General features: G+C 46.8%; 1 protein-coding gene across 2 annotated transcripts in view; it reads left to right on the top strand.

Moving 5' to 3' along the window:
- Positions 1-332: 332 nt before the first annotated feature.
- The window catches only part of igsf21a (immunoglobin superfamily, member 21a), a 124,792-nt gene continuing 100,064 nt past the window's right edge, over positions 333-25,060 (top strand). For both annotated transcript variants that reach the window (XM_040203806.2, XM_040203807.2), the window contains exon 1: positions 333-724. In XM_040203806.2, coding sequence (XP_040059740.1) covers positions 586-724 — 139 coding nt within the window. In that variant the 5' untranslated portion in view covers positions 333-585. The remainder of the gene's footprint in view (positions 725-25,060) is intronic.

A 25,060-nucleotide genomic window follows, 5' to 3' on the forward strand; every position in this document is an offset into this window, starting at 1 on the left:
GAGGCAAATGAAAGACTCCAATGCGGCTGGTCGTGTCCATTACACGGCGTCCCGAGGCCCAGTTTCACTAAATATGCATATTTTGTGGACCAATAGTGGACCATAACGAATGAAATCCAACGCAACCTGTAATGGAGTGCGAAGCACGTTTGATCGTCTCCTGAAACTTTCCATACACACCAGAGCATAAGGATCTTTAAAAAATCCTGCAAAAACCAATCGGCTTAATGGACAGAATTAGAGTGGTCTGAATCCAGGGTCGGATTAAGGAAAAATTGTGTGAAATAAAAGAGCGAGTGATCAGGAAGGGCGGGAGGAGAGGGAGAGGGAGGGAGAGGGGGAGAGAGAGAGAGAGAGAGCGCCTCTCTCCGCTCTGCTCCCCATTGTTTGAACCGGGAGGGAGAGAATAACACTCCGCTTGTTCCGTCGCCGCAGCGAGTCTCCTTCTTCCTTCCCGCCGATCCGATGCTCCGCTCCCGCCGCTCCGAATGTTTCATTCGTCGCCAACTTCTCCGATTTCCACACCCGAGACTTGAGCTGCATCATGAGTAGTTCGGGGGCGCCTTTCAATCGCATACCTCTGGAATGGTGGGGATTACACGGCCGAGACCCGGAGAGCCTGTGAACGCAAATGGAGTTTGGGATTTATTGCAAAATAAGGGAAAGATGACCGTCTTCTCGCTGTGCCTGCTCCTGTGCGCAGACCTGCTGGATCTGGCCGTCGGTGAGTCTCTCTCCAGCCTTTTGCCGTCACATCCTCTCCGCGCACGGGGCCACTGAGTTGAGCGATTGGCGCCCGCTGCTCATCAACGGGACGGCCGGACGTCAGCTCGATCCGCGACGCGCAACTTTCCGTGTGCCAAAGCGAGTGGCGGACGAGCGGCAGCCGCCCCCCCCCCCCACCCCCCCCCGAATAACGGTCGCGTGCATTGCAGGCTGCGCGACGCGCGGAGTCCGTGCACGGGGAGGCTTAGCGGGAGGCCTAGTTGTGTATTAAGTGTTAATTCATCTGCATTGACTCGCGCGAGCGTGCGTGACAGCACCTTTACTTCTGAGGCACGGCGCGCAAACCGAACCTGCGCCGGGGAGCGCAGCGCTCGGCGGTCCGGCGTATTGCGCACGCCGATAACGCGCCAGCCAGCGTGGGATCAACACATTTTAAAGTTGTTGCCTTGAATGATATTGAAGTGCGTTTTTTGGTTTTTCTCCTGTATGCAGATTTGCGTTTGCAGTTTTTCAGCCACAGACGCGCCGCGCCGCCGCCGCGCCGCCGCCGCTGCTGCGCGCGCGCGCGCCCGCGCGCACTGTCCTCCGTCGACGCGTTTAGTTGCGAGGGGATGGAGAAAAAAATAAATAAAAAGCCCGGCATTGATAATCCTTCATGGAAGATTTCCATTCGAAATGAAACGTGTATCCTCCAACCTGCAGCATTTCCCTCCGCGGGTTTGGCTCTTTTATTTCGGGGAGGCAGCGGGGGAAGAACTGTGGCGCTTCACTGCAGTTTGAGGGAAGCCGGTGGGCTCGAATCTCTTTGCCACGTATAGAACGGACACGGACAACGGTCATTCCCTCTCAGACATCACCTGTCCTCCTCACGGTATTTTTGGGGTATTGGCCGGTGGCGCTTTGGTTCTCTGCGCGGTGTCATTGGTGGATGTTTATGATGCGTTGTGGCACGTGGCAACGTGGCACGCCTTGCCAACCAGGTTAACCTGCGCCGGTAGCCGAGGATTTGGCTGCTCTGAAGCGGTTTTGACCTTTGCTGACCCACATAGGAAATCAATACGCCAGTTGGGCTTAAAATAATGTCAAGTGCTTAAATTCCTCCTGGTGTTTTCCCTTCAGATGACGCTGAACCGCACACGCAGGTCTCATGTGGAGCGTTTAGGACTCTTTTGAAACGTGAGGACAAGTCTTTTCTTGGCTGGGTGAGATTGCACAGTCGAGTGGGCAGTGCAATCTTTACCATCGATTGGCATGTAAACAAACAGTGAAAGGCAGAATTGAACCAATCAGTACGTGAGTGGAGACCTTCGGTCTCTTGTTGTCGTTGTTGCTTTTGTTCCCCCTCTAGATGATTCATATTCAAACCAGTTTACATTTCCTTGTGTGCGTTTTTAACAAGATGAACGTGTCTCTATTGTTAAGATGGATGTAGTTCCCTAAAGGGAGGGCCCGCGGTCAGTGATTCCACTGTCATCTTTCCCTTGAAACGCCTTCCATTTATTATTTTCCCAGATGGCTGCTTTCATTTCAGCCGTGTTTTAAAAACGTAAAACCGCAAAACTCGTGCCGTTACGCACGACCGGACGAGTTCCGTGAACTCGGCCACAGTTCCCACGCAGCCATGGCTCCAGCTGGTGAAGCGGAATAGTTGAGGATCTATGTGTTTGGTGGTGGAGCATCTCACCGAGTCCCGGCTTCAGGAGCCGGCCGTGTCTGTGGGTGTTTCTCCCGCAGAGATATTTTTACATAATTCATTTTTGCAGATGCATACAGGTGCACGGTGGAAAAGAGTCCCAAGATGTGGCCGTGCCGCGAGCCTCCGGTGCACCTGTTACTTCTGATTGACTTCTGCAACATCCGTGCAGACACACCATTATGAGGATTGATCTGACGCGGGCGCTTACTCTGGAGGTCAAGATTTCACGTGGAAATCCATTCCAATCACAGCGAGCAGAACAGCGTTGGGTCCTGAAGCCGCCACAATTACTTTTTACTCAACAAGTTTTCGGGATTATCTCCCATTGCAGAGGCAGAACACTCCTGTTGGTTTTAACAAATTGTTCGACATCTTACTCTCATTTGCTTTGATGCCAAGATCGAGAAGCCTCGTCCTTTCTAATGTGAGCAGAGGCTTATCTGTCTGTGTGACGGTAACAAAACCCTGAGCATCTGCACCTCTAGCGCCAACAAATGGGCATATTGTTTGTTTTAATCTTACAAAAAGAAAAATGCTTCACAGACAGTTCTGAGAAATAGTTTGGCACGTAAATTCGAACCTACCGCCGCTCTTTTGACACGGCGTGCTGACCAGCATAGCCTTTGACCTATTTAACTGTATATCAGACCTCCACCATCTTAGCATGACAAAAAAAACGTCCCAAAACATGTGCAGGAGATGTCTGCGTGTGTGTCGGAGGCGTATTACAACCGCTGCCGTTCACGAGATAGTTTATAGTTCACCGTTAGGTTTGATTCATGACTTCTTATTGGGGAGAAACGAACGAACCCAAAACACCCCAGAATTTAATTGGGATGAAATAGTCGTGTTCCTCAGGGCTTCGGTTAGAGGGGATGGGCTTTTCCTCTGCAGTCCCACTTGTGCTTTCGTGGATGTGAGGAATGCGTTTCGTATGTTTGAGTGTTTTTTTGGCAGCTTCGATATTTTTATATATATACATATATATTTTTTTTTTTCCCGTCCCTACGGACTTCCACTCCACATCCTAGCGAAAAAGAAAAAAAAGATCTATTGTAATAAATTGGCACAAGGTGGTAGTGTACTGCTGTCTGTATCACAGGGTAATTTAGACTTGCTGCACAGGGCATCAGATACTCCTCAAAGAGATTAAGAAATGCAGATACGAGTGTTCAGAACTCAATTCAAATGGTATCCAATTTCAGCTTTTTGACACCTTTTTCCTGGTAAAAGGGACCGTTTTCTCAGATCGGTCTAATCTAATAGAAATCCAAGTACCTCTAAAGCTGTATCTCATTCCTCCTTTTACAACAATCTGTTGATCGTCTTACTCAGTAATACTATAAATGTCCCACGTAATTCTAACTGAAGATGTTTTCCCCTCTTAGTGACAACTCGCTGTCCTCTGCAATCATTTTACGCGTCTCCCCTTAGAAGCGCTTATTCATCTTGTTTTGATGTTTTCCCCAATTACTCTTGCAGTGCGTAGAATCTTTTATGCAAATGTCCGATGTGAACCGGGGGGGGGGTCGAAGCAACGTGTGGGTTCAAAAAGGACTGCAGTGAAGTTCAAGGCGCTCTGACTTGGCGTAAATCAGCCAGCTGCACCGCAGGCTCTTGGCATTTTTCTACCAGTAGATTTCGGTCGGACTGTTGCAAAGAAAAAGGAGTAAAATAAATCATGTCTGTGTTCGCCGGGTCAAAGGTCAAAGCGATTCTGAGCATGATGGAAAACCCACTTAAACAGCTCTGGCCAAGACCCTGTTTTGAGTCTTTGCAGTCAGAATGCCGGAATAGGAAACGTGAATGATACAAAAGCTATAAGTAAATGGGCCAATAATCTATAATAACACAACGTGTAGGAGGAGACCCACTGTGGCCTGACATGTCTCCTGACATGTCTTTGCACTATTCATCGGCGATTCATCGCATCGATGGAAATCAATGGCAATTTCTTCACAGAACCCTTCGTAGCCGGCACTGGATCCCGGCGCTCTGTTAATTCCTGCCGCTGTGACGGCTGCTCCTCACTTACAGGAAGCCAGAGGAGAGATATCGGCCCGGGAAGCGGGTCGCCACCATGCCGCTATCTGCCGATCGCCGGGCTTTGCATGAGCACTGCAGCTTTCAGCAGTTACATAAAATGATTATGCTCAGATTAGAAGCACTCTTCATTGTTTTGGCGCCGCCATTATTTGTTTGTTCAGTCATTGTGACCGTTGCAAAATGTATTTATTGTTCTTTCTTTCCCCCGTGGACCAACCAGTGCTCGTTACACGGTACTGTCGAGACAGCACACTTTTATATCCCCATATCTTCTGCAGCGGATTTGTCTCAAAACTCTATTATCTTTTCTACCGATATATTTGACGCGCCAGTGACTTCTAACTAAAAAAGTGTGTGGAATCTGTAGAAACATCCAACATTCACTTCTTTCACTTAATCAAGAATAAAAGGTTTAGCTCATTTTGACCCAATGAACTGCAACACAAAACTGCTTTGAGTCCCTGGTTGACCTTTCACACTAGTTTGGAGTACATGGACTGGAATTAGGGCCTCAATAGCATACAAAAGGTCACCTGCGTGTAATAGCTTCGCGGAATAAGAAAGAGAATGCATGGGACCAACCCTTTACTGCAGTGACCACAGAACGCAGGTGTATAACTACAAATGGTCCCTTTCAACGATCACCTTCAATTAATGTATAATTTGTTATGCTCACCTTTCAGCCTGGATCTTTTGTAACTCAAAAAAAATCCCATTTAGTCCGATGAAAGAGCCATATTAAGACTTGAAACTGCCTTTGTTGAACGGCGTCGGCCAGCTCCGTGCACGTAGACCCCCGCGCCGATACTGGAATAGCTCGTTACTGAAGAATCAAAATGAATTCAAAAAGGTCTCCGCGGTGTCATCTAATCCCTTCAGGGCGCCGTTGAATGTTTGTACTTCATCATCTGATTATTTAGTCAAGAGTTTTACTGTAACTAGGAAAAGAGCATCTTTGGCTTGGTGAAACATACCAGTGACGGGGATGACGTGGTTGCATTGCATTTCACAAAAGGGGGCGTGGCACCCACCTGGGGAGCAGGTGAGGAGCTTTGAGGGCCGTGAGCCCCCACACGGCTTGGCAGCAGCTACTGTTTGTCTGCATCAACAACGCGACTGCATTTAGAGCAGACTTCTCTTCATCTGAATTCCAAAGGCAAAACCCAGATATACCCGAGATAAATGGATAATGATGCTACTAAATGTCTTCAACTACTTCACTACTACACATGTTTGACTAATAAACCATCTTCTCTTTTCCCCGGGAGTGGACCTGGTTATCGTGGCATAAAGTAGAAAATGAGTGTTTAATAAAATCAAAGTAATGTCCACGTTACTTTTCTCTCCCTTTGGGGTCCAACAGTTCTGCATCTCTGCTAAAGACGCTTTGTTACTGCACGGCGGTCAAGCGTGCGCTCAGCTACTTGCAGCGGATAAGTTAATGTTAACCCACCGGTGTTTTAAGTGTTCTCTTAGAAAAGAGACACGGGACGCATTTAATGGTAGTAGTGCCGTGTGCAGAGGTCTCAACGGGTGAAGTCGTCCATTGACTTTGGTCCGAAACCGTTTCTGTGTTCTAATGATCCCGTTGCGTCTAGGGCTGCAACTAACGATTATTTTGATAATCGATTAATCGGTCGATTATTTCTTCGATTAATCGATGAATCGGATAAAAAAAAAAAATGGCATTAAAAATCTTTAATTTCCAACCCTTTATTCTAAAACAGAACCTCAAATGCGTCAGAACTAGTTCTCTATACTACACTCACAAACACACCCTCATGTTCAATTGAAGCATATTCATTAAATTATTACCATCATTGTAGTGCAAGTTAAGTAAATGCATACAGCTAAAAAACAACCAAGTGCTATGAGATGAATTTAAAATGGCATTTGTAAATAAATGCATTAGAGGCTTCTTAGTTGATTTAATGGATCACCATGTGTCTCCCTTTACAGGCATAACATCAACTACCGTATAACCCACAGTATATGACAGCATTAAAAACAACACACACAAATATATTTGTCAACAATAACCGACATGGGACAAAGCACAAAATATCAGACAACACATTGAAAAATGAATGGTCCAAAAGAGGCGAGTAAATAAAAACGTGTCTTAGTCTTGCTAACTGCTTTACTGCTGTTATTAGCGAGCTAACGCTAGCTTGATCAGCTGGATGACGAGTAAACAGGAGGCTTGTTACGTCCCTCACGTCAAAACGGGACAACGTGGACCGGGACCCCCACGCTCGCACACCTTAGACGACCAGTCGAACAGACGTCTCTCCCTGCGTCACGTGACTCACAACAACTGCCGGCTGCTCTTTCCTCTACGTCGGCTCGCCGCCTTTATTTTTATTTTTTGCTCCGCGCGCATCTCCGCAACTCATTGAGTGACGTAAAAATCCGGCGACACAACGAATCGATATTGAAATTCGTTGCCAACGCTTTTAATAATCGATTTTAATCGATTCGTTGTTGCAGCCCTAGTTGCGTTAACTGGTTATGCTGTTATTTAACAAAAGTCAGGCACTTGTTCCACACATTTCTCCAACAGCAGGTCTGACACCATTTCACGCCTCCCTTCGCTTTCCACGTTGCCGTGTGGGTGTTGGTCTTGAAAGAAATTCTGGCTTTTAGTTTCTTCAAAGACGTTCATCCCAATTGCGTGAAACCCAGAACTGTCTGAGACGGCGATAAGCCACATGTGAGAGAATGACATATTCCCAGCATTAGCATACACGCCAACTATCTTTTCAGGTAAATGTGTGAAACCAAATCATCTCTTTGACATTCTGGATTCTTGTCAAGTGTGTGTGTGTGTGTGTGTGTGTGTGTGTGTGTTTGCAGCAAACCACTTCTAGGAATTTCATTTCCATAATTTATTAACGGCTGGCGTCTTCTTCTTTGGGGTTGGCATTCAATACGGTTTGCTGCCTGGTAGCCTCAGGCCCGGTGGGGGGGGGGACGTATTCCACAATGCAAACAATGCAACACATCTGTAACCACCATGACAAAATCTGTCCTCCCCTGCTGCGACCAAAACAGCCACTTGCCTGGGAAGTGGTGCGGGGGTGGAGGGGAAGGGGTGGAGGGAGAACACACACTTTTGCAGATGTGGCTGAAATGGCAGTTTTTTGTTTTTTTTGTTCCGCAGCACTGCTCCAATTTTGATGTCTTCTTTTCAGCAACAGCCTTTGCCGGCGGCGTTACTGTATGTTGGGGATAAACCGTGAGACGTCCGCTTGTGTCCAAAGTTAAGAAAGTTAACAGAACAACGTTTTGGCCATGAATTCACATGCTTATCATGACACTTCAACAAAGAAATAGGATGAAATAATGAAACGGCCGCTGATAGATAAAGATCTGGAAATATAATCTCTTTTTAAAGATTCCCGATGTGAAAATACAGATGTATCATCCCGTGATGATTTGAGACTCTATCAATCACCTTATGATCTACTGGAGCGACACACACACTGCTGAGAGGCCTCGCTGCACACGCACACACACACACACACACACACACACACAAAGCCGTCATCCACATATAAATGACATTTGACATTAACGCACGCAACGATCCAAACGGTAAAAGGCGGCGACTGGGGAAGACAACTACAGGCTCGGGGCTACGAGGTTCAAACGGCACAGTGAATTCCCCCCCTCGCCATCCCCCCCTCCCCGGAGTCCCCCGCACGCTGATGCATGCTGGCTCGGCTGATGTCTTTGGCTTGCGTGGGAGTTTAAAGCAACTGCGACTCCCTCGGCAGCTGGTGGTTTCCAAAGATGGGAGGAAGAGAAGGGAAGCTCCGTAAGGTCGAGGTGTAAAGACGCAAGAGCCCCTTGCGTGTCCCTTGCGTGTCTTTTCACACCTCCTTGCGTTCGCCGACCCATTTTTTCGACGCTAGCCTCCCGCAGCGCACCAGGCTGCGATTGGTCCGCTAACTACGTCCTTTACCGAGTGTCACATTTCCGCTTTCATAGCCCGACACCGCCATTATTAAAACGAAGGATGTTAACGAGAGTACGGAGCAGATTGAAGAACTTTTGTCGGAGGAAATGCGTAAATATGAGCGCTCACACAAGCCGTCTTTGGCGGGTTGTAGAAGCGGGTCGGATTCACGGAGGGAGATCGTTTGCCGGTCGAGAGGTGCACAAAGTTGTGGAGGAACTGCATCGGAATGTGCCGGAGACATTTTTTCCCCTCAAATTAGCAGCCAGAATAAGCAGCGGACGCCTTGACGAGCTTCCCCCCCCACGTTTCCCCCCCAATGCCGGTGTGAACAATGCGAATTCTCTTACCGTGTTTAAACGCGGCGTGATAACGATTGCTGTGCCACAGTGCGCCAACGCCAGCCTCCTTGTTAGAGATCCTTATCTGTGTGCTCATGGTTCATCACGAGGGGCTTAAGCTCCCAGGAGCATTACCGCCGTGCACGGACGCATTTCTCACGCGCAGACGTTGGGATTCTTTCGCAGTTGGCCTTGTTTTCTGCTGGCGGTGAGCGTTTTTAAAGACCAGACCGACCTTATTACTTCATGTGATGTTCAAACCCTGTTTCTCCACTTCCACGTGAGTATGTAGTAACTGTTAATGTCCCCAATCCCGACTTTGCCGCGTTGGTTTCTCAGGTTTGGAGGGGAAATAAAGATATTGTCAGGGAGCTGCTGGTTTGTTTGTTGGGCCTGGAGGAACGGCGGAGTTCTTAAACGTGGTTTCATTCTGTTATCTCCTAAACGCAATCTCTCGAGGCGTCGCGCCGGAGCACCAGCTCCCAAGCTGGTTTGCTCGACCTCGACGCGGTTATCTCTGCCGAGCGCGGCACTCGTCGTGCGAGGCGGACTTCCATTCTCTTCCCTTCCGTTGGCTTCCACTCCACTACGTGGAGGGGCGGAGGAGTGCGAGAGGACGAGCTCCCATGCGTCCGCTTGTGTTCAGCCACAACCGGCCGCCGAGCACGAGTCGTTTTCCATTTGATGACAATCGAATCAAATTCCACCGTGTTTATTGTGCTGTGGAGCGGAGACGTGGAGGCCATCTGCTGCAGCGCTTTTAACCCGCTGCCGGAGCCCCCCCCCCCGAAACACATAGACGTTTGAGCTCGTTGTGTCGCTTTTGCTCCACGAAAGGCAAAACAAGGCGAAGGTTTTTGAGCAGAGGGTTGAAAAGTGATGAAAATAGCTTGAATTAAACTCTCTGGAACACGTCGACATTACATGGCGGATGTTCGTAGCAACGCGCCTGTTATTTTAACCGGCTCTGTGCTCCGAAAATGTGTTTGCGGAGCGTCTGAGAGCTTGCGGAGAAGGTTGCTTTAGCATCTCAGAACTTCCATCTGTGTTCATTCATCACGTCTTAATAATCCTCACGGTTTATCGGGCAGATGTCCAATTACCGTTAAAACACAGCGGCCCACATATACTTTCCTACCAACGGATGTTGAATTCATAACATTTTAGCCGTTATAATTCATTTAGTAAATCATAAGTGTATTTCATCCCCAAAGACTACAGCTTCTTTTTATTTACTTTTCCTTCCCTTTCCTTTTCAGCGGCTCTATAAATATAAACTACATTTACAGCAAGCCCATTGGAGGTCAGTTCCATTTTTCTCAGCCGGTCCAAGTTTTATGTGAACTAAGGCCGCTCTCTATAAAAGGTCCTGGTTGCCGTTGCCGGGACTTTCCATTGGCCGCACTGCTGCTTCAACGCCATTATCACTGTGAGAAATGCATTAAGTTGTTAAAGTCCCAGTGACACGACAGAAACTCCTGGGTTTCACAACCAAGGTGCTCTATGTAACAGCACAAGCATGTTTGTTGTGTGTATTGTTAAATAGATGCACAGTATGACGGATAATAGCGATTTTGTATAGTTTTTAATGCTCATTGATCCAAGCATATTACCTGTTATGTAATTACCCAGACTGGGATTTACCTTGTTGGTCTTAAACGTACATGAGTTCCTGAAGGCAGCACGGTGTCACAGAACAACCAGATTCTGAGGCCACGGTTGGTAACAGCAGAGTTTTGGGGAGAGAAAAGTTCTTCTTCCGCACTAATTGTTTGAAAGTGTTTCATCCATGTGACCTTGAGCTCGAGCCGCACTCTTTCTGATCCCAGCTTCCACGCCGCCTCCCCCTGGCTTCCGCCCCGTCGGGCCCGCGTATAACGTTTTTCGGCGTAGGAATTAAACGCCGGCTGTGCACCTGTTTGGCAAAGGAAACGTCAGACGAGTTGAATTGAATTGCTTTCCTGTCATTTCAGCGGTTTGATTTACGCACCCACTCGGCTGCTCAGTTTCCTCATGTGTGCCGCCTCTTCCGAGGGGAGTTGAATGTACGAGAAAGCTCGCATTAGTCCTCGTCACGGATGACTAAACAGCGGGCTGCATCCTGCAGCAGAGTGAGACCTCCATCATATCGCGGTAACACTCGGGGGGTAGAAAACGCCGGGATGCCGTCACATTTGAGATTCAATAGAGTGTATTATCTGTGTTCTCTGGCATTTTATCTAATCCCCCGCCCCCCTCTTTTTTTCTCCATGCAGATCTAATGAATATGAATGCGCTGGCCTCCATTTTTGCACTAAAATGAGATGTATTCTGTGCACTTTGACTCCATTGAAATTCAGTGGAATGTTCCTGATATCAGATGTTGGACATCTGATGCCACAAGAACAAAACACATGTTATGTAATTTAAAGCGACCCCGTGTTGCGGCTCTAGTTCTCTTGTTTAAAAACGTGGAGCGGTGTGTGAGTCACCGGCGGATTGTTGGACTGGCGCTCGCCCTGTCATTTGGTTTGAGGGAGGGAATGAAGGTCAATGCTTTGGATTACAAGAACAATCACGCTGGTCACTTTAACAACATGTGTCTTTTGCGATGTGAACAATCTGCTTCCGACGAGGCGGATCCTATAAAATCGGGATAATTCTTAAATCTGCCGATGTGGTTTTTTATCCCATGCAGCCGTTCACCACATTCAGGGTAATAATCTAAGAATAAAAATGACTCGTGTCAGTTACACGTCTGCAATAGCCATGATTCCTACCATTCTGCAGCTACACGGTGGCTGATATTAATTCCGTCATTTAAGCACCACCCATGATGAGATGAGGCATCAGCTGACGTAAGGATTATACTCCATTAAGCCTGGAAAAAAAATCGGTCTAAAAACCCCCCCCCACTTTTATTCTCTAGTTCCCAATGCGCTGACGGGTGGATCGTTAAAATAAGTCTGTATTTTAACGATACGCCCACTGGAGGTCCAAGCACCACCTGTTCGGGTCAACTCCACCTCCTGCCGCTATTCTGCATCTCACTTTTTGAAATAGAAACCCGAGATTAATGGCGAAAGCCGCAGTAAAGACGTGTTTCCTCCCCTGCAGAGCCTCGTCTTTTACCCACTGAACGTCCACCGTGGACGCAGTTTCCCTTCTTTATTTGGCCACGTGTCCAACGTCAATGGTCGGATTGACTTGTTTTCACCGTAGGGTTGTTCATTAATAAGCTGAACCAATTTAACTTGACATGGAAGGTAGAATCCCTGTAAACTGTCCTACTTTGCCACACGCAAAACATGAAATCACATCCAGAATTACAGGTTCTGTTTAAATTCTGATTCACGACAAATGATTCGAGTAAGTGGACGACGATCCCTGTCCTCTTCAAATGTCATTTCTCTACAAATGGGAAGAATGAGAGCTGCAATTACCTTTTCTTGATCTATTAAGTGACATCCACTTTGGCAGTCATTTTCTTACCCGCATTTTTCTACTTGAGGCATTTAAAAAAAAAAAAAGAGTAAATTGCAAATTCTTTTATCATAATTCATTGTCTTTTAAAGGATATTGCCTGATAGAAATAAAACTGCAATACTGTAGCTCCAATGTTTGCATAAAACCATTAATAAATGAAGATAAATGTTTAGTTATATACACCACATGCAACATATTTCCATCAATGCAAGACAAACAGTAGTTATAATAGTTTATTACTTGCATAGACTATATATCTCAAGCTGCGCCGCTGTTTTAAAACGTCTAAGGGACACATTCCAGTGGTCAATGCAGATGTTACCGCGTGTAGTGCAGCGTAACACACGTCAGTGAGGTTGAGTGGTGCAGCTGAAGGTATTGCAGCGTGCGGCTTCAGCAAAGGGAATTAGAAGTGCTGGATCGGGACAGGATTACAACATGTGACCACGGGACGCAGCCCAGTAAAGAAGGTCAAATCCTACGGTGGATTAAAAATTGAGAGGTTGTCGAGGACATAAAGTGATGAGATGAGGGGAAAAACGAGTGGGTGTAACTATGACTTCATCCCCGCAAAAGTAAGGTGATTTCGCGCCGCGGCTATGAAGTGGTTTTTCTGTCTTAGAATCCACCGGCTTTAACGGCACGCGATCAAATATCATTCGTCATTTTGCAAAACCAATATTGTGGGATGAGATGCAAATAAGTACAGTGTGCGATAATGTTTCGGCAATGACCCATTAACGGCTCCGTCGGCGTATTTGCCTTTTTTAAATTACGATTTTCATTCAATTCATTTATTCATTATATGGAAATAGTTAAAGCAAATAGCTGGAGAACTAATCAAATGTAGATTCAACAAATGAAGCAGACCCCTGCTGCGAATGAATAGAAGTATTGGAGTGTATCTTCTATTAATGGTTTAATTAAATGTTAAGAGAGGACCTGGAACGTGCACATCAGTGGTCGTCAGAAACACTGACATCTGCCAAACACCATTGTTCAACAAAATATGTCCCTCGTGTTCTTTTCTGTGTGTGCGCTGAAGCAGCCGTCGCACATCCGTTACATAATAATCACAGCAATCACCCCAAATGTCGAGGCTGGATTCCTTAAAGAAAGGAAGCTTATGCGTGATTGTTCTTCACGTTTTTTTGAATGCTTCTTAGCAAAGGGTTTAGGGCGATAAAAGCAGCAACTACAGAGCCTTCTGTGATTGGCCGAGCTGCATATTAGTCAGCAATACGGTTCAGTCTTCTGAGGAAAGTAATATAATGTTTTCTGTTTAGTTGAACTCTTGATTAATATTCATGCAACGTCATCTCGTTATTCACAGTTTAATGAGAATTTCCCCCCCGAGGAGGAACGACTGAAGCAGTTTGTGAAAATGCCTAAAATCAACTTTCAAATTAGTTTTAGCAAAAAACACACAGTTGTTTTTACTGACATGATTATTAACTGTTTCTTTCGGGATTCACAAAGGGCTTCTTGGATATGAGGGAAGAAAACACTCTCGGGTCAAAATAAGTAACATATCATTTTTATGTTATGTTTTAGGTTTGCAGGACTATTTAATAAAAAATAAGCAAGTAAGTGTCAAATAGCGACATCGATCATAAGACGATGCACTTGTCATCTGAAGAGCATCTTCACCATCTTTCGCCTACATTACTAGTGTGTGTTGTTGCCTTGTGTTTTCTTGAGTCACAGCAGACGTACCAATGCTGCCTCCACCTCCAAAGGCCCCGGAGTATCTTTAAAACTATCCATAATTTATCATCTTTTCCCATAAAACAACATTTTACCTTTTTGTGCTCTTGATTTATCCTTTTTCATTTCCTACATCGTGCAGTAACTCCCACTGCATTCATTTTATAGAGGCCCGAATGAGTTTCTATTTTAATATCTAAACTGATTTTTTCCTGACTTCCTTTTGTTTTGTGAACTTTCCTCCGCCGCTGCATGTTGGAGCGCTGCCTCAGTTTGCCCTGAAGCCCGACTTTTTGCCTAATTAGCTGCTGTCTTGGTGCATTAGATGCTCATTTTTCACTGACTTTGAGCACAAACACCGTGAACGTTGCGCAGTAACTTGGATCCCCGTATCTTTTTCAGTTCAGCTGTTTACATCAACACATGTGAAACGACGTCCAAGAGTGTCCAAATGTAATTTTCGTTTTCGGTACTTTAACCGAGGTCATTTAGACCCTCCACAGTCCGGTGGCGGCGTAGCAGCGAGAGGAACTCGTGAGTGCCGGTTTGAGTGAAGATGCGTGAGAGGAAACCGGCTCCTCAAAACGAGCTCACGCGACCAGTCAACCGATGAGTATGAAATCCAGCAGCCTCTCTTGATCTGGCACCTGCTCGGGGTCCGTCTTCTCACATCGCCGATCGTGGCCGTCGCACACTGACAGACTTTTGGAGCGAACCCCGTGGTCACGGCGAGCGATCCTTATCGAGTACGCAGAAATAATTGGTCCGAGGGCCTCTGCTCTTTCATCATCGCTCTCCTCTTCGCTCGGCGCGATGCGAGCTACAGAGTACTTCATCGACCGCGAGGCTGCCAAACTAAACCGGCACCGTTAAGGAGAGCAGAACAGAACATCATTGTTTCCACGACTTTAAAAACGGCGTTCGTACGACTTCTTTGGGCCTTGTTTCGTTCCCACGTACATTAGCTTATTCAACGGCCCAATGTGCTGCCAACACAGTCACAGGCAGTTAAACTCTCATCTCAACGAGTTGCGTGTCCCAAGGACTCTGCCGAGACGTCTAAGCCGTGATGTATGAAGTCAGTGGCAGAAAACAAGGGCAGGTGACGAAGCTGTTTGGTATTCCGGAGACGGGGCTTCCTCGCCGTGTCCTGAGGGAGAAGAGAAGGTACTCGCAGTCCAGCCACTGAGCCGAGGGTCCGTTAACAGAGCGTCGCTTGTTACTTTGATACTACCTACATACTGCCTACAACCTTAAAGGACTTGGAATGAGGTTCATTCTTTGAATCTCTTGTCAGTTAAGTGGTTTTCATTATTGTTGGTTTGTCACCTTCGGCGAGGACCTCTCGCAGTGTCATCCAACGGCGTCCGAATCAGTGCTGCGCGAGTTGTCGTGCTCCCCTGAGTTGTGAGCACATTCTCACCGTTTGGGTCTTTGGGAAGATGCGGAGCACGTGCCGCTCGCTTTGTCGTCCGCCCTGGCCGCAAAACGCCGTCTCCCTAAATCGCTGCCCTCTCACCGCATGTGTTCCTGCGCGAAACAGCACTCAGACACAACCAACCGATTGCTGAGTGCTCTGCAGCTAAGAGTCAGCCATCGGGAATCAATAGAGATTCACAGGAGAACTTTGCCCAAGCCATCGGCGCGTGGCACCTCCGCTGTCACGTGGCACCTCCGCTGTCACGTGGCACCTCCGCTGTCACGTGACAGTCCAAGTGTGGGGCAGCGGTCATTTCCGTGGCGTCCGGTGAGGTCGGAGTGGAAATAATTCCTGTTTTCTTCTCCTGCTTTGTACGTGTAAAGGTGATCGTTAACCACCCGTTGGGCAGCTTAACAAAGTGGTGTTGTATTAAAATCAAGTGTAGCGCCGCTCGGCGCGTGAATGAACGTTGAAACTTGTTGCAGGTTCGTCGTCTCTGGGGGGTTGGTGAGAGTGAAATAAGGGTTTCCACCCAGCTGTTTGGGGGGTGAATCGATTAAATGCTTGATTAAAGACGAGGCGGAGGAGTCTGCCTGCCTGATTCCAAAGCATATGCAAATAATTGTGTTTTTGCATATCATCGCCCGTTATTTACCTTTTCTCTCTCACACACACACACACACACACGGAAACTGAACAGTACGCAAATCGAATATTTTATAAACATCCCGCGGCGCGCAGACGGACACGAAATCAAGCACTTTCATTTCTGAGCAAAGTTATGTATCAACAATCATCTCGCACAACACAACACAATCAGGTATAATTTATATATCATCAGAAATTGCTCTGCAACGGGCCGCGGCACGTTGTGTGATGGATTGCGGTTTTCAGAGTTACAGCAGGCGAGCAGACTGAGGCGGCAGTGTTCTCCAACCATGGCGCACTTTCCGCGAATGGCAACACATCTGCCCCATTAGCCAGATGTGTTGGAAAAGAGAGAGGAATAGCCCAACATTTTGTTGTATTTTTAACATAGTTTGTTTCTGTAAATGGCAGCTGAGGTCATGAATAACCTTCTTGAATCTTTAAAAGCAAACCGTATTTCCTGGCAATGTTTCACAGCCCGAGCATCGCTGAGCAAGACGTTTTTTTTTTTCCCCCCTTCTAATTTATTTGCCGTATACATCATTCAGTAACTCTCGTCCTGCAACAAATTGTGAACCACCACAAAACCCTTTCAAGTGATAATTCGTCACGCTGGTTCAAGCATCACATTTGCCAAAACTGTCTCATTATCCGAGCCTGAATCCGTTTTGAAAAATCACTTTGATATGCAGTTAATGGGCAAGGATTTAAATGTGTGTGTTCTTCCTATTTTCTTGCTGTTTCCTGTCAGTACTTTTACGTCTTGAGCCACCTGATGTAAAGCAGAGGATCTTTGGAGAAGATCTCAGGAGCTCGCCGCTGAACCAATGAGACGTTATTCCACCGACTGAATGAATGAGCTTCTGTTTGATCACGTACGTTGATACGTTTGCCCAATTCAGCACACTGTGTGTTCTATTGTTTTTTTTAAATTATATTTGTCATTGCTTGAAGAGCGCTGCTTTGTTATTCAGATGAAACCGCTTTTGAAGGCGTTGTTTTAAAGCCGCCCAGACTCAACACGCATTTGAATCGGCGTCGCCGCAGGCCGACGTGTGGTTTCGTGCGTCGCTTTCATTCATTTTATTTCATTCATATGTTTTGTAGCTTTAACCGGAGGAGTAAATGTCAGCGAAAAAAAAAACTTTCAAAACGTCAGTTGGAACTTTTACAATAAGTGTGCAAAGGAATAATCGTTCAACGAAGCAAAATAATTATTTTCAAGGACAGTTTGTAATAAAATGTTATGAAATGTAATGAAATTGGGATCTCCTTATGTCATCACAGGGATGAATGAAAGACTAAATCGTTGCATTCATTTTCGACCTCGCGGTGAGCGAACGTCCAGCGTTCGAGCAAACCAGAAGAGATAAATCGCCGTTGGTACTTTCATTGTTTTGGGGTGTGTTTGGATACGGCGTAATAGGATGTGGCAGCAGGGCTGCAAAGACGACTTGAAACAGGAAATGTGATCGTCTCCGGGAACAGTCGAGGGCAAAATGGGGGCAGGATGATTTAACACGTTACAAAAGACGAATCAATGAACATAGAGGCTGCGTATGAATACTTACCTCCCGAATAACCTTGCGCATCCAATTTGATGTATTCATTTTTCGCCCATCCTACTACGCAGATGTCTTATATATTTGGTATGACGCCGCGGTACTTTGCCCGACAATAAGAGACAATGTGAATAATCTCAAAATATCTTTAGGCCATGATGGAGATGGATTCGTCTGAAACACAATGTTTAATGACTCATTATTGCAGTCAGCCACTGAAAATAGATGAGATGGACATTTTATCCTGATTAACGTGCCTAATGGGTTTGCCCATAAAACCAAACTGTTCCTTCAGTGATGCGTGCCGAGTGTGTCTCTCTCTCTCCCATCTCCAGGTCGATAATGCATACACTAATCCATCAGGATTGACAGTGATCATTAGAATAATAAGGGGAGCAGATATTTGAGATGAACTCTCTCGCTGGCTGTTGCCAGTGAAAACGAAATTGTCTGAGACGCGCGGGCAACCTTGACGGCAGAAGCCAATAACTCTTGCGAAATTCCTCGTTTCGTCCCGCAAAAGATGAACTTTCCCATTTGCAAATAATAGAGATGCGTTTTTTTTTGTTTTTTTTGTGTGTGTGTGTGTGTTGTTTCACCGGCTCTCGCACACCAGCAGGCATTGTTTGGACTCAGCCGAGGCTCCATGTGTGCAAATGCGCCGCCCCGCTGCAATCTATATTTACTAAAGTGTTATCAAGCCAGTGCTGACGGCATAAACATCATTTGTTATGCAGGTAGCAAGGGCGAGGTGTGTCTTCCACTGTGTGTGTGTGTGTGTGTGCGTGCACACTGTCTGTGTGCAGAAGGTTGGTTTTTCTGATGTAAACGTATGAAATGTGCAACGAATGAAAAGACAGCTGACAAATATTGTTTCACTTCTTGTAAACTCTTGCTAGATGTCAGCTCGGCGCCAGTTATGTAATGAAGCGTTTCATTTGGGAAACCGACGCTATTGGCAGGCTCTCTTTAGTCAGATTGAGTTCAATACTGATTTTAGCTTCAACGTTTGAATAGCGCCATCACATCGGATCGGCGCCGGTAGGAAGACGGAACCAACGGAGCGGATGCAATCAGCGGCCATTCATCTTCGGTACTTGTACAGAACTCGGATCAGAACGATCACGATGCAGATGTATTCGCGTTCGGCACATTAGCGAGGTGGAGAAAAAAAAAAACTTTTTCCCGGCGGTGTGGTTGGACTGGAGAGGTGAGAGAATGGCAGGGCACCGTCACCACACACGCACTGCAGACACGTCTCCTGCATCCAATATTATGGTGTCTGTTGAATGAAATATCGCCTCGCAGGCAGCAGAGCCGTGGAGGATCAGAAGTAGTGCACCGCGCTGCACGGGGCCTCATTCTTACTGGCAAAAATAACTCTTAACTCTAATAATAAATGTTGAGATGAAGCCCTTTTTTCGTAACATATAAATACTGTTTTACATCGCTGCTTTAATTCATTACTGTCTTTACATTTCATTTTCATAAGATGACAGAGTTAATATTAATGCTCTCACATCCATGATGGACACCACTGTTGCACCGTAGCAATTTTATATTGTGTTTGTTTGATCTTATTAAGTGGAATACATCTGTTTAAAGGCAATCATCAGTCAATACGTGGATTTATAGATATGATGTGTAGCTTAAGTGCAATAAAAAAACAAAACAAAACCCTCCGGTGAGCTTTTCCTGTCCTGTGAATCGTCTCTTCTGCTGCTGATTCAGCAGGAATCACACAACATAACATGTATGGTGATACTGCGGCTCCCCATTAGCTTATTTGTGGAACAAACAAGCATCTCTCTTCTCACGCTCTTTGGCTGTTTGGGTTAAGGGGGAAATCCGGCTCTTCCAGCTGTTCTCGCTCTCGTTAAAGCTGCGACGGAACGTTGGGATTTTTCCAATGTGGCCTTCATGGCCCGGGGCTGAAATTCCTCCTTTTCACCTGGTGCTGCGGCGCCAGCGGGTTGGTGTTGTAGGTGTGGGGAGGGAAAATGAATTCATGGATTGACCTGTCGTGCTCGGGCCCCTCATTTGGAATATGACTTAATAACATTAGTCAGAGGACAGTGAGACAATAATCAGGTAGATACATTTGTCTGTCATGGTGAGAAAATCGGTTATTTTCTTGGACCGAGCCAGAAATCACCACCTTAGCAACACTTTCCAGCTCCAATCAATATCACGAAGGTTTTTAAAGAAGGGTTTGTTAAAACATCATTCATAGCCAGATCGAAAAATACATTTTGGCAATAACATTTTGCTCTTTTATGACATTTGATGGAGTTTATTTGATATGAAAAACTTTCCAAACTGTCTTCCCACTCGGTGTCGACGGGGTACCTAAATACGCGCAAACACCCCCCACCCACACACACACACACACACACACCGTATCTCTGGGTGCTGAGTGGCGCCTGGGGGGGGGGGTCTGTGATGCACTCAGCCGTGTCTGCCCCAGTGGCCCCTGGCCCGGGGTGGGGGGGCGCTGAGGACTAGTGGATGATGAGTCAACAGGCAGTTGATGGCTATTTAAAAGCAGGCTATAAAAGGTGTTTTGAGACGCTCGGACGGCGAGAGCTGCTGGAGCTCACGGCTCAGCCAACACCGATATGATGCACGGCGCCAAATCAGCTCACGCTATTCACCCCCCCTCGAAACGTCTCCCTCTAACCGAGCGGGCTGAATGGAAAAGCTTTTACCAGGCCATCCGCTCGCACAAGTCGTGTGCCTGGTGTAATTAGAGGAACAAAAGCAGACGTTGGAGGAAGTGTCTTTGAAAGAAGCGAGCGGGTCGACAGAACAGATCTCAGGAGATCCGATTCCCCATCGGCAAACACACCCCGAGGTGGGTACATTTGAACGCAGATACATTTATGTCCAACAGCCACCCTCAAAATGTAGACTTGATAATGTTCTGAGTCCGAGTTACTTCCATCTGTTGTAGATTAAGTGGAATTAATGAACAGTTCTCAGTCAGACCAATATTTAAAATGTCTGCAGAATTGTAAACATGTAACCAGATGCCGCATTTGACGATAAAATAAAAGAAACCAGTACCCTGGAAAGAGTCTTTTTCGCAGCGCTTCTGGCTCGGGTCTTTACCAATTACGTAATAATAAATCTGCACCATAGGAAAGTGATTCATGTCTCAGCGAAGCAGCAGTGGAACACTGACCGTAGTTTAGCGCATTATTCAAGAACACAAACTTATTTTTCCACCAATTCTTCACATCCGCTCTGGAACATCCCCGTGATTTATTAACACGAATCCTTCTAAAAGTCAATGACGGAAAAAATGTCAAGCTCTCCAAAAAAAAAATAATAAAAAAAAGAAGCCATCTATTCATCTGTCCTCACTTCTCCCAGCGGGTGACACATGCTGCTGTTGTGCCACCTCATTAGACCACGTAAGTGGAGTGGCTGTCAGCGGTGTGACGTGCACACCGGGGCAGAGCGCCGGGGCTCGTGTTGGCACCTTGTCTTCACCGTGACTGTCACCCACTTTGGATTTGGGGGGGGGGGGGGGGGGGGGCTGGGGGTTGAGACGGCAGGCCGGCTGCCGGTGCGCTGACCTCTGGGAATGATCCCATCTTCAGCCGCCTCAATCCCAGCTTCGCCCTGCGGACACGGAGGCCCGAAAAAAAGGGGGGAGAATGCCAGCTGATTGATTGGCAGATATTTGTGCCTGGTCTCACCGCGCCCAAAGTCCCAAAGGGTTCCAGCCCATTAGCTTTACTTAGGAGCGATTTCCTTGGAGGCACGGAGGGAAAAAAAAAGCTGTTTTTTTTGGCAAGTGAGCGGGGATGTCAAATGACTCAATTAATCAATCGCGGGGCCAAATTGACAGCATTTAGAGTATGCGGTTTTATCACAGCTCACCTGCTGTTTCCCATTACATTTACTTTCACACCTTGAAATGCATCTCGAATCACAATTATAGAACGCGGCATTTCCGTGCACGCGCCAGGAGTGGAGGAGTTATCTGAAAACCTCCGTACACGTGTCCTGTGCTCCCTTGAACTGCTTAACGTAATAGACCTCGCTATGCAGTGTTGGAAAAAGCCATTGGCTCTTCAATGAAGTGGCCGGTAACAAATTGCATCGTTCCCGAGTGAATGCCCTGCAAATGTGGGGGATCTGCAGGAGCCATTTTGGATCGAGAGCTCCGGTGATCAGTCATCCCCTCATTACATCCCCGGGTCCATTTCAATGTAAACTTCCCAGCTCGCCCAACCCCAGCCCCTCAATGCACATTTTCCAAGCTGAATTCTGCAACACGATGCTTCTATTTTCCGTTTTTCCCCAGAACTTTCCAAGCAGATTTTTTTATTTCATGCATTCAATATATTACATTTCAGGATATTGGTCGTCTGGTTTTTTTTGCAGCTATTTTTTCCTGTCGAAGAATATACTGCATGAAAACCAACTTAAGGTGGTTATAGGTAAATTTCATCATCTTCTGCCGAAGTGCACGGCTTACTGTGCTGGTCATTTTTCAGCATGCAACTGTAATACACTATGGACTCCTGCTCCAAACAATGATTATTCTACATGAGTCATGAGCCGAAATCAGACAGCTTAATCCATCACGGAGTTCAAGTAACCGCTCTCTTCCTCTAGTTTCTGCTGGACTTGATGAATCTTTATACCGCTTCATAAATTATGTCGTTTAATGTTCAATTCCCACTTCAAAAAGGGCCCGGTTCCTTTTTTTAAATTTATAGCCTTTCGGGTGATCCGTAAACCCGCGTGATGACGTCGTTGTTTAATGGTTGTTGTCCAACGCGCTCCACAAATAGACGTACGTATTTATATGTCGTCTGTGTTTCTGTCATCTCTGCTGTAAAATGTATTATTTCCACTGAAGGGTTTGCATACGTTAACTCGCTTCAGTTAACACGCTTCAGTTCCACCCACATTCTCTCATATATATATATATAGTATATAGTGAGAGAGGCAAGTGGATCTACTGTGTTGACGGGAAGAAAAGATGGTACAATAAACACAAATGGGACATATTTTGAGAAGAAATGTTCAAGCAAGGCTGCTTTATGTTCATCCCGAATCATGTAAAACTGTTAACATCTTGTGCTTTGTCTACGAGCCAATTCAGATTTGGTGTTGCAGAGTGACAGGTCCAAATATCACAAGCTGCCAGAGGTCTTTTACACTAAATAGTATATTCCATTCACAGTGTACTGGGTGAACCGCACTACAAGCCAAAATATCTACAGGAATAAAGCTTCTAGCTCAAATGATGATATATATAATAAACAATAATATAATTCCATACCATTATTTTATATATAACAGTAATAAAGCATAAATAATAACCGTTGCCCGGGGAGCGAGGCTCATGCAAACCGCCCAAGCTATCCTTGACGACAGCTCGAGCTGAAATATGTACCAGGGGCCCCTATGGGCCCTTTGGAATTGAAGGACTCACCAGAAGGTTCTCTCCTGGAGCACATCGAGAGGCCCGCTGCCCTTACGTCAAGCAGGGGGGTGTGAAACAGCCTCTTACGTCCATTCATCTTCCCCACAACGGCGAGGCCTTTTCCTCCTCATTAGAGCGCCACTTACGCTCTAATGAGGAAGCGGGAGGGGTGTCGGCCGCGGGGGGGCGGAGAGACGCGCAGCGGTCACTTTATTTTTGTTTGAAGGTGACCACGTTGTTTAATGGAGGCACGCCGCACGCGTGCGATCCGTCTCCCCCGAGCTGTTAAGCTCTCCATCGCTTTGTCGCTTCACACTCATCGTCTCCTCGTCTCTGGTCTTCGGGCTCTCTATCTCCCCCCCCCCTCCGCCTCGCCCTCCTTTCCTTCCTCTCTGTCAACGCAGTCTCTCCCGCCGCCTCCTTCACCGGCGCTGGAGCTCTTCCTATCGTGAATAACGTGCATCTGCCGCAGAGGTCAAACGGAATGGGTTTTTTTTTGCGAGATAATGACTGGAGTGATGGTACCTGGGCGCCACCAGATTGTGGGACGTCGGCGCTTGTCATAAAAACGACAGGGGAGGAGGACGCCGGATGCTCACGGTGTCCTTTAAGCGTTATGAATGTCGCAAAAGGCAATGTCAAAAGATGATGCGCTCCTCCCCGCGCCGCCCCGCCCCGAGCTACCTCCGTCCGACACCGACAACCGCTTTCTAATTTTTGCCTCCAACCCGAGCAGAGAAAACAGCCCCGCAGTTCACCCTCGGGTCACACGTGCATGTGCAGCGTTTACAAACCCCGCCTCTGAGCGGCCGGGCGCCAATCATCCGACATTGCATGCCGCTCAGAGCTAAGATTCATTGCGTGTGTCTACTCGTCATTGAATGACTTTGATGCCTCTCTCCTGCATTACATTGCACGGAGGTTCGCTCCCTTCGTTGTGTCAGCCGACCCCCCCCACTCAGGTTCTTCTCAGGAGGAAACATCACGAGTTCTGGGGAGTCGGGGGGGGGGGCATCACTCTGCTGTCTTCCTCCACTTTGCTGCTCTAAACACCCGAGTTTCACCTCAAATTGCATCCTATTAAAAGTCAGTGAGCCGTTGTCGCGTTTCCACAGGCAGCGGACTTGACAGCTCACAAAATAATCTATTAAAACCCATGAGTCACTGTGTTTAGTGGCAAGTGAACAATATTAAAATGGATATCTGGGACGGGGGATATCACCTGTCATTGGGAGGGTGGGACTACGTTGAATAACAATTTGATCAAAAGTCAAAGTGAAACGAGAGGCGACATGAAAATGTAGCATCGTTTTTTATTCAGACAGCTGCGTGCGAACTGTGAATGTGACAAGTAGAGCGGCCTGTGGAAGAAGCAGGTGGAAAACAAAAGGCGCTCCAAGACGTGGCCTTGGTTTACTCCGGCGCCGTGGCAACCGTCCCCGGGCTGCTAATCGTTGGCTCCTCAGCGTCGCTGCATTTGTTCAGAGGTTTGTGCCTCTAAAATTCATCCGGGAGGCGGAATTAATGGTGCAAAACGATCATCTCTACATATTGTATTACACGTAGAGCGTCTTTGCTTGAGGAAAGGGGTCCAGATGCATAAGACCAAGGTGCGAGCCTTGAAAAGGTCAACCGGGTGTTAGCCGGTTACTTCGAAGAAAGTGACAGCATCGTGTGGTCAAAGCGTAAGGTCATCGTGGCAAAAACAACCCATCTCCAAAAAAAACACCTATATTTATAATGTCAAAAGCAAGACAAAAGCACGAAGGCCTGGCAGTCCTCAGGATGTAGTTCCTGCAGACCGATTCTCTGTACGTCTCAGTAGGTTGTTTTCATTTTGACGGATTCAGCGGGATGTCCAAGCGGGGGCTGACTCCGAGGAGGAGGACGGGGGGGGTTTAAGATTCAGCCAGGGAGGACTGGGTCTAACTTTTGGAAAAGCTCCAACAGAAAGTTTGCTGTGGAGGAGGGAAGCCCCGCGGGATTAGACCCCCGGAGCGAGTTTATCTCACCGCTGGCAAAAATAGAGCTAACTGCTAACG

The sequence above is a fragment of the Gasterosteus aculeatus genome, chromosome 17 (assembly GCF_964276395.1).
Source record: "Gasterosteus aculeatus chromosome 17, fGasAcu3.hap1.1, whole genome shotgun sequence".
In the NCBI taxonomy this organism is placed as follows: domain Eukaryota; kingdom Metazoa; phylum Chordata; class Actinopteri; order Perciformes; family Gasterosteidae; genus Gasterosteus; species Gasterosteus aculeatus.